Source organism: Amblyomma maculatum, chromosome 1 (genome assembly GCF_055883805.1).
Source record: "Amblyomma maculatum isolate TAMU_Amacu chromosome 1, ASM5588380v1, whole genome shotgun sequence".
NCBI lineage: Eukaryota > Metazoa > Arthropoda > Arachnida > Ixodida > Ixodidae > Amblyomma > Amblyomma maculatum.
The window spans coordinates 454433985-454444618 of record NC_139344.1 but is presented as its reverse complement, the minus strand read 5'-3'; the positions used below and the strand labels follow the sequence as shown (position 1 = coordinate 454444618).

General features: G+C 44.2%; 1 protein-coding gene across 3 annotated transcripts in view; it reads right to left on the bottom strand.

Moving 5' to 3' along the window:
* Positions 1-3447: 3447 nt before the first annotated feature.
* Positions 3448-10634, bottom strand: part of LOC146209691 (putative inhibitor of apoptosis) — a 45249-nt gene continuing 38062 nt past the window's right edge. For all 3 annotated transcript variants that reach the window (XM_084603027.1, XM_084603026.1, XM_084603025.1), the window contains exons 8-9: positions 6168-6235; positions 3448-5355 (exon numbers count right to left, since the gene is read on the bottom strand). In XM_084603027.1, coding sequence (XP_084459153.1) covers positions 5117-5355; positions 6168-6235 — 307 coding nt within the window. In that variant the 3' untranslated portion in view covers positions 3448-5116. The remainder of the gene's footprint in view (positions 5356-6167; positions 6236-10634) is intronic.

Genomic DNA, 10634 nt, shown 5'->3' with positions numbered 1-10634 from the left:
GTGCACATACTACCTAGACCAAGATGCAACGGCCACTAATTCAACAAATCAGTGCACACAAAAATGCCAGTGGAAAGTTTTATTCCCAAGCAACAGTGCAGACTTTCACAGGATATAACATGACAGCAGTTATCAGTACCTCCAGCAAACCACTGGCAACTAAAAGATGAACAATATAAAGAGACCACCCCCCCCCCCCCCCTCCAAAAAAAAAAAAAAAGTGGGTACCCTTTAACAATCCCGTTACAAGCCTCCTAGAACTCAATTTGCCCAACCCTACACTACTTGCTGTGGCATACAAGTATGAATGTTAACGCATGCAGAGTGCTGCTTCTATGCATATAGCATGCATAGCGCAAATTAAGCTGCTGTCGTCTAAAGACAGAAATGGACCAGTAGTGTGTACTTACATTTTGCTGGATAATGGGACAAGTGTGCAATACTGACTGACCAGCAAGCAGAGTTTTGCTCCTTACCAATATAAAGCAGCTGAATTTACAAAAGCTGGGAGAATTAAGGGTGCAAAGCCTAAAGGCAAGTAATATATGAAAGATGTAAATTTTTAAGAACTTTAAGAAGGTTGTAAACGAGAGGCATGTAAAGGACTGCATGACTTAGTTTGTCCAAGGTGCTCAAAACATGGGCATACTAACAGGCATGGGGAAGTTTGCTTCAGAGATGGGAACCTTCAATGGTGACAAAAATTTTTGCTCTGTGTGACAGTTTACACGGTCATCCACGCTCAAAGAAACCTCAATAGTGAATAGACATGTCAACCGCAAGTGAGTGTATGTTACGTTACCCTCGCCATAGATATAACTGCTCTTACTACGTCACTCTGAAACTATGTGTAAATAAGTGTTCCACTGGTATTAATCGGATATGCAGACATAATACACTGCGCTAGTGTGTGAACTGCGCGTCGGGCCAAATGCCTTTGTTTGGTGAAGGTTGCTGAAAATAACTTTTCCTAGCCGAGAAAGTAATTCAGCATAAACAGACGACCACAACCGTTTCCAACACCCATGCACTAGCTGAAACAAAGAGTTTACATCAGCAGCACTAGGCCCTAGAATTATGTACAGTCAAGTATAAGGTGTTGTGAACAGCATATTATAATATATAAAAAGAATGACTAATAAAAACCATTGGTAAAAGATGTGCAAAGCAAAACTATCTTGAGTCCACCTTGATTAGGTGAACCTAAAACTTGTGCACACATCTTTACACCTGACATCAGTGCAAAAAACAGTGCGATAAGTGAGTGCTTTGCAACATGCAGCTGTACATTTGATACATAACCTGCACATTTACATAATTAGCCCAACAAGCTAATGCACATCTGCAAAGGCACGTGCACATAACTATGCAATTAAAAAAAAATCTGCAGTTGCAGGCTTTTCTTTAATTGCATAGGTGCCAGGTGCATTTCTGTACACTATCAGTTCCATTGTGCTCATTGCTGACTGATGCAGACACAACTATTGAAATTAGTTAAGCATGCTACATCTTGTGAATGCTGTTGAAATATGCACAAATGTGAGAAACTTTTACAGACATGAATGTGGTTGGTGCAATACTATTCACAGGCTTCGTTAAGGCTGGTATGAAGTGATGGCTCCTTTCTAGACTATTTTCTTTTTTCACTGTTCGCAATTCGCTTCTTCCCTCGACTGGGCTTCAGTCATTAGTTAACTCCATACAGCAAAAGAAAAATGAAACAGAAGTGGAATGGAAGAGTTAAATTATACCAGCCTAGGTTTCCCGCCCCCTTTCTCTACGACTAGGTCAGAACCGGATGCAAGAACTCACGCATGGCTGTTGCTGCCCAGCTTCCATTTCCATGTGGCCACAAGAGGCAAAGCTTGCATAAGAGCAATAAGGTGGGACAGGTGTGAATACAGCAACAAATGTTTTTGCCTCATTGGGCCACCCAATACCTGTAGTATAGTGTAAGTAATAAAAATTTAGAAACAAAGCCAAACCACTGCCTTCATTGGAACATGGTAATGTAATGATCTTTTGTCTCCAGTGGCCTCCATACATTGGCATTCGATACCATTGTGTTGGCAGCACATACATTTGCAGGGGCATTTTAATTTTACACTGCAAGCTTGGCCAGCGAGAAAAGAAGCAAAGGTATCTGCAAATGACAAACCTATGCACACTGAAGCAAGAAAGCGGGTATTGTAAATGCGAAATTTGTATTGTCAATTAAAATAATTTCTACGTTTACATTCAGTTTTTGTCATGCCACCACTATGACTTGCCAGAGTGCAGCATAAATAATAAAACGTGCTTTACACAAACAGTGTTTTCTGGTCTATAAGTCGCACGCTATGCAAATAGCAATTTTTCACAATAAATACTACAGAAGGTGAACCTACCATACACAAATTGCTAAGCTCTGCCTTTTCACTCGATAAGCGCAAGAAAAATTCAAGTGCGACCAATGCGGCTAATGCAGAAAAAAGTACTCGTGAATCGGCTCCGATTTTGCGAGTGCTTTGCACTGATGAACTGAATTTGTCATTGAAGTTCTTTTCATCTTACTGTGCTGGTTCCTATCCACGGCTACTTCATATGGCTTGCTCTGTAATTATGCAACCTTTTTGCCATTACACCGGTTACATAAGCCACGGGAAGGCTATCCACCCTCCACTCATCTGGACACCTACACATTTACAGTCAGTTTCGTTCATACATTAAAGGACTAGAGTTAGCTTCCAAACTCTATCGTTCGTCAACTCAATCCATACTTAGAATAATCCATCGAAAGAATGAACTGTTGCATGCTCCACCTCTCATTTAATACGCTTTTAATGGTGCCTTTGAGGTATATATAAATAAGCAAAACAATAAATCATAGCATACTTAATTGGTACATGGTAACGCATAATTTTGCAACCCAGCTGCACAGCAGCACCACTAAAACATTTCTGAAGACTCGCAGCTTACAGACCAGAAAACACGGTATGGCATTCATGAAAACATCACTGCAATCCATCAGCTACAAGTTCAATTGCCTTTAGCTAAATTTGCGCTCCTGCTTCCAAAATGCTCAATACTAATGCCAACTTGATATGCAAAGCATTGAAGGCAGACGTGCACGAAGAAAAGAACTAATTATATTACCCTTTAGAATGAACATTTTCATCATGCTACTTTCGTGCATGGAAACCATGCTGTACACGTTCACCATCATTGGTACCACTGTACCATTACGCTTGTACACTGTAGAACAATTCCCATCAGAGACTGCAGTATCACTGGCCACTAGATGCCTTACATAGCCACTTCAACCAGGGGTAGCTCACTGATCCATTTCCCAATTTTCGACAAGCATTCAATAGCCATAATCTACTACAGCAGACTCCTAACATCGCTGTATGCACAGCAGCTTTATATCTGCATAACAATACAGAATAAAAGACGCAAAGCATCAACTACTCTTGCAAAAACAAACAGGCTATTTTATTCCATAAACGAGGCATAGAACTGAATTCATCGCGTACATAATGTACTTGACTAAACCAGCGCTGCTTGCCTGCAAGCATGCTGCGGTCGTGTTCTTGAAGACAAGGCAATTTTTGAACATTTTGTGTAGCTACTCCTACACATGAAGCCCAACTGACTATTAGTTACAACATGTAAACTGTCTATAAAAAAGTAACAAGAGCTGGCAATGAACAGTAAGAACACACTGCACAGCAGTACGTCGCAACATTAGGACATGTGCTAGCTCCCGTGTAGTGCGTGTGTGCAGAGTTGGTTAAACGTTGGATGCATATACACATAAATGCACCCAGTGTCTTTGCAACAACAAGCAAGAACACTGAAGTGGAGACAAACGCTTCAACAGCAAAAACAAGAGGAAAGGTTCGAATGCTGCCCTCACCTCCTCTGCACCGTGCATTCTGCACTCTGTGAACACATCTGCCATCTCATAAGAGACGCCAGGAACCCCATATCAGTAGCACAAATGCGAACACGTTTTTGTGTATAAAAGCTGTGAATCATGCAGACTGTTTCAGAAAATTGTTATTTAGCTAAGTGTGACTAGAGACTGAACGTACACTACCGCTCCCACAAGTAAAAAACCGCACAGCTTGGTAACAAATGTTCTGCAGCTTACTGGGACTGCATTTCAGGTGGGCCACCTGACGTTGCCACTGTTTGCCCATTGTTGCACAAGTCCATGGTCGCACCTTGTGAACTAAATCTATACATTGCAACCTCAGGTCAATTGACTTTCCTTTCCAGTAGTACTAACATCCGGCCTATAAAAAACTTCAAAGGGTAAAAGCTTTTTTTTTTTTTAACCGCACGTTCGGGTGCACACACTGCATCTTTCAGATATCCCAACCTTGCAATAACCACTGCTAGTCAAAATTGTCGAGGTAGCAGCATGCAAATTAGTTGTCTCCAAAAGCGCACCGTAAAGGGCCGAATCGCGGGACAACTCCAAAGGAACAGGACGCAGGACATGTAGTCCCTGTCTGCAGTCGCCCTTGCTGGTTGCCTGTTGGTGCAACCTCCTACACATGTGCACCTTGTGGGCTCATCCAACCGCCCCTTCTTACACTGAACACACGGTGGCAGACGTTTCAAGATCTGCCGCAGGGCCGGAAAACTCGGGCAGAGGAGGCAGGGGCAGGATGAGAGAGAGGGGGGGATTGAGCACGGGAACCTTGAAATAAAGTAACACAAAACACCACGGCTAAAGCAATGAAGCGCCACCACAAGCAGCCCACCAGTCAGCTCCAAATGGGATAGACAAGAGAAAAAGCCGGACTAGCCATGCTTGAGGAAACATTCAGCACATCGAGCCATTCTTCCTCCTCCTCCCATTGCAGAAAAAAGCCCACTCTGATTTGGACACAAACACTTGTGTGGGCATGGCAGATGCTTTCTGGAGGCTCTATGATGCTTGGTCTTTCATCCCGACTGCATCTTGCCACTGGCCACAGCAGATGAGCAAAGAAGCTGCAGCAGTTGCTCACAAGCGCGGCATCATTAGGCTCCTCCCTTTTCTGTTCTTCCAACCTGGCCCCAATTAGAGCGCTGTGACGGACACATCACAGGGATTCTGACACTTTTTTCGTACTAGTGCGTTTCATGCAAAGAATGTCCGCACTGTGCCCTTAATAGAAGCACGACAGATGGGGCAGTCTACGAGAGCTGAGGCGCACGACGGACATGCCACGAGGTGGCCGCACGGCAGGAACACGACGCCTACTTCGGCATCAAGGCACACCTTGCACAGCCGCTGGTCGTTCAGGCGTGTCACCTCTGGGTCCGAGGATTTAGACACTGCTGCCATCTTGACCGTAGGCGACAATGACTTTCCGGCATCTGTGCAGATGAAATTTCTTATTAGTCTAGTCTGCCCATGGCTGCAGGCCCCGCAATGCCCTGAAGTCAGTTGCAAGCACCAACTTTAATTTCACTGCCTCAGTTAAGAGTTTTCCAACCGTTTTGTTTCAATATGATACGATAATCGAGGAAATAAAGGTGCTAATAAAAACGAGAAACAAACAAATGGGGGAAAAAAAAAAAATACTGGATGCCCAAGGTCTGCCTCTAACCGTATAATGAGATAGCGCTGACTCGTGTCTATGGCTTCTACTGCAGTTCCTTGTTTGCGTACGTGTAGTCTCCACTCGCGTAATTACTAATCCCTTAAATTATGCCTCCAGTACCTCATACATTTCCATTAGCATACAGTCCTTAGCTACCACATCATCCACATACCGGTCTTAAGCGATCACCCAACACAGCCAAAGCCTCGCTTTAGGCAATCTGCACAAACATGCCTATGTGGCCTAGGGGTAGCAAGCTTGACTCTGCATCCAAGAGTCCAGGAAGGTTGCTTCCTATATACCACCCTCTCCCACCTAAAACAGTCAACAATGCCGTATTTTTTGCAGGGTGTGGGCTCGAGTGCTTTAGCTTTAAAAAAAAAAAAAAGAAATCGCATACCATGGCAAATAACAAAAGCTTGAGCGTCATGCCACCGATCAGTGGACCTTCCCACAGCTCCACTTTTGCCAACTGCTCAAACACAAGGCTTGCTGCTCTATGTGCAGTGGCATACACACAAGAATGGCGTCTGTGCACAACACAGATACAGGACCAGCCCACCCTCAATAGCCACAGGAACTTACCGGAGAAGATGTTCTTATTGGCAGCGTCGTTGGCAGCCTGTCCCTGGAGTGTCTGGTCAGCAGATGCCCTGTGCAATGGAAGAAAGGTCTCTTTTAGGCACACTCCAGTTAAGCACTGAAACCAAATGGGTAAAATACGAACAAAAAATAAGTGCAGGTCACGAAAGCAAGAAAGTTCACACGAAGAACCTGATCACATTATGTGGTGGCACAGCAATAGTATTAGAAGACACTGATGCCTTTACATCGAGCCTTGTGTCATTTTTTTCAACATTGTTTGGTTTGAACTTGGTTTAAGGGGAGATGCTCCTCGAAAACACTTTTTCTTTAATATTGAACCTAAGGTTATGAAACATTGGCCATTTATAGAGTTTTTAATGCTGATTCCAAATATGTTTTTACTTTCTACATATCTTTATTAGTTTTTGTGTAGAAGTGTCTGCAAAAGCACAATATAGGGCCTTTTGTGCACACTTTTTTTGATAATGAAATGCATGTTTAGACCAGCTTGCAATAGCTCATTCTGTTGCTTTAGTAATATAGTATGTCGAAAGCTACTTCAAATTTATTCATTTTATCCTATAATTGTAAAAAAAATTCAGGAACACCAATGTGTATATTTTGGGCACCATGTGTCAACATTCTGAATTTTTTTCAAAAGAAGTTGAAGAGATTTTTTATAACCAGGTAGATAACGACATTCTACACACTTTGAAGAGGCTGTGTGCAAAATTTCATCCAAATCTGACTACTGAAAGTACTCAAAACTTGTTGCACAAAATGTAAAAAATGCTGAAAACTACGAATGGAGAAAATTGCATTTGAAAGTTTCAAACATCTGTATTTTTTCATAAACACAACAAAAGCACATGAAACTTCTTGCCACTGCTTTCATGGCCGCACCATGAACTTTCTTGCCGATCGCAGCAAAGTTCTTGTGGTGTAATGGGTTCGGCAGGTCAAGAATTGCACAAAATCGCGGCAGCTGTTCGTGTCCGATGCCAATCGCGCGCGCGGCCACCACCACCTTCACGTTGACGGCGAAGCTGTCGTGAGCCACTCCGATAGTCCCGATTTCCACTGGCGCTATCTGCAAGTCCACCGGGCACAACACGGCTCGAGGTGTGCACAGCAGAAAGCACTGATGCTGGGCACTCACTACTTTCACAGTGCAGCTCAAAAAAAGCCGAAAGCCCCTTTCACTTTTCCACCGGTTCGCGTACCGCAAGGGTACAGGTGCGGCACGTAGGGCAAGCAGCACCGCTTACCAGCACCGTAAGCGTGCTAATCTCGCATATCGCAGCACTCATAGAATATCGATGACCGCAAGCTGCCCTATCTTCCTTGAAGAGTCCAATCTTTACCTCCGAGGTGCTCACAAAGTTCACCGCGGCATCGATCTCGTCCGAGTGCACGTTGGCCTGGTTAGGACTAGCTTGCGTCTCCCGCTGCAGTTTTCTGCGACGGCGTCCTCGGTACGGGTTCTTCAACCGAGACTTTCGAGCTCGGAAGTTGCGCTTCTGCGTGTCGTTCATCGCGAACTCAACAAATGCTAAAAGGCCGCTAAAAAGAACTAGCAGAGCAAGATGTAGCGCGATACAGACGCTGCACAAAACGAAAGCAGGAGGTAGGCTTCGCCACAGCGTCGTATCAGTCCAGGCCAATGGCGGCCTCTCTAGAGCACCACGTGATTTAAAAGGTCCAGTAGGGACGCTCGAAGCGTGCGCGGAAAACGTTTTTTTTATTATTTGCAGCCGAGATACGAAACTGCGAGAGATGCTATCTACAAGAGAAAGGCTTACTCAACCTCTCCCAGCAAACGGCAATGGCGTGCGACGCGGCATTCTCGAGGTATAGGCGCACGAAAATTTGACGATTTGCGCGGAAAATAGCACTTTCTCGAGCCCCCGTGGTTGAATAAAATGGACTTTTTACTAACTTCACGATTGAATTTTGCCTTGATCTTTTAGAAAGTTGTAGCTAAATGTTCAAAGATAATTTTACAGGCAAAAACTCAAAACTGAAAAATTACTCGGAAAACTCGCTTTTTCGACGCGCATCTCCCCTTAAGGAGATTAACGTCGCAAAGGGTTCAGGATTAACTACAGACACCTGAGGTTTTTAGCACTTTCCTGTCTGCGCCTGTGCTCACTGATAGTACTCGTTACTAATAGTTTAGAAAGCTGAATCTTCTCTTTCAAAGTGCTTTTGAACAGCTAGAGCTATCTAGAGGCAGCAGAACTAATCCCTCAATTCCAATTTATGTTTCTTTTTTCCACCACAGGGTGTGGGGCTTAAGGGGGGACATAGGTCTTAGAGCTATTTTTTTTTCTTTTAGCAAATTGTAATAACAATTTACAGCCTTACTGAATTTTCCATGCTGATTTCAAATATGCAATCCTTTTTCTTGTAGCCCATTTAGTCTGCAAGATAATTACTAATCAACTTCTATTGTTTAAGGCCTAAATTCTGAAATAATGGGTTGTTAAAAACTTAAAATTAGAGCATGGTTAGGTAGCTAGAAGAGTAAAGAATGAAATATTGGGAGCAGTTTCATGATATTGTGAGCCTTCCGTGGATGTTCTTTAATTTGTACATGCCATGATCTTCCTCTTTCATTTGTACATACCATCATCATCCCGCGGCGCCGGCTCCGGAACGCGCCTGGGTTTTGTCACCGGATTAAAACGCTAGACAAGGCATCGCTGGCCTTGCCGTCACGACCTTGCCGTCTCAACCTAGCCTTCTTTCACAATATGTTAATTAGCACTCATTTTGCAGCCTTAGTAGTTTCAGTATACAAAGTGTGTGCCAAGTGGGAATAAACTCACAAAAAATAATTAATTTTAACTTTCAAAAACAAAAAATCTGCTTCCAACATTTCACACAGCATACATTCAGCTTTGCATTGCAAAAAGTATTTCAGCTCTACGTGCTTTGGGTGCCGACATATTGAGGCCGCAAAACTGCAAGTAGTCGACAATGCATGTTTTGAGAAAAAAAAAAAAAAAAGGGGGGGGGGGGCGGGGGGATGATTTAAAAGGCATTTCCTGGTTCAGTGCGCACATTTACACTTTAATATGGCTAGAAACCTTCAGGGATGTAGTTTTTGCTTTCCAAGTGTCACCTCTTTCATTTTGATTTGCTGTTGCAGCACGTCTAGTTGTCACTTTTTCGGCTGCGTGAGTCACATGCACACAGCACATTCCCCCCCCCCCCCCCCCACACACACACACATACGTCGTTTTGCCCCTTTCTCGCATCAAGACCGTGGTGAGGAACATTCACTACAGAAAAAAAAAGTCATTTGGAGCTATTTGCTGCTTCCCAGTGCTTTGCATTGCACGGGAAGCAAGCTTATTCATTAAAGACTATGAACGCGATCAGATCGGCGCAAACGCGCGGCGAGCTCTACGACGACGTGTCCCCATAGTTTACGCACTAGAGAATAAGTTTGAAGGCGATTTCTTATTCACAATCACCTTTTTCAACGCGAATACCGCCGCCGTATGCTTTACACTTCACTTCGCCAGTCTCAGCAAACCGTTTACATCTGACTATCGCGAACTCTGCCTCGCCAAGCAGACTGTCCGCTGCGCTGCCGCCATCGTCACGAAAACAATCCGACTACTGCTTCGTTGCTAGAGTTGGCGAGACTTCAAGCCTTCTGTTTTGAGCTTATTTTTCTGCGCATCTGCGGCCTGCGATATTACTGTGTCGCGCTGCGGCAGGGCATCACATCAGATGATTAGTAGACAATTGTTTTTCTTCTCTTTTTCCCGAAATCTTGCTGTGAATGCACTCCGCGGTTCGAAAACAAGTGTGACCGGCGTCACGTCTCCGCGGTCTCCCCGTGGCTCGGGCGCGCCAAGCAGACGCCGCCAGCCAGCTCCACCTATGCAGTGATGCCCTGTCGTCACGTGCACCCCGAAAACTAATGGGATTGCGAATGCCACACTTTCTTTTTTGCCATTTTTTATGCGACCAATGGGCGAATGGAAACAGCAGAGGCGGCATTTTGAAGACGAAAGGCAGCTCTTTCGAATGAGACCAAGATGGCTCCGGTGCCATGCACGAAATAGGAGCTACACCTCGCAAAAAAAAGGGTTGTTTCGGCAGTCGTTTTCAGCCCAAATTAGGGCAAGATCGATTATATAGATTGGCACTGTGACTAAAATACTGATCCTAGAGATAAGAAACTTAGCAGATAGGTAGAAAAGAGCTACTGATTTTGAAAATCACAATCTAAAAAGTGATTTTTTTGTGAATTTTTGGTCGGAAAAACCCTATCCCCCCTTAAACGCTCTAAATCCCCTCAGGCCACTGAGTGCTTGATGTGGACTGTAAACAGGCCCAAAGTGCCCGCAGTTGGAACCCACCAAAGTATGAAAGGGCACAAGATGCCCTCAAACCAGGCGTTATGCCACTCACGAGCCTCCATGTGAACAGGGATCTACAGCACTTTCC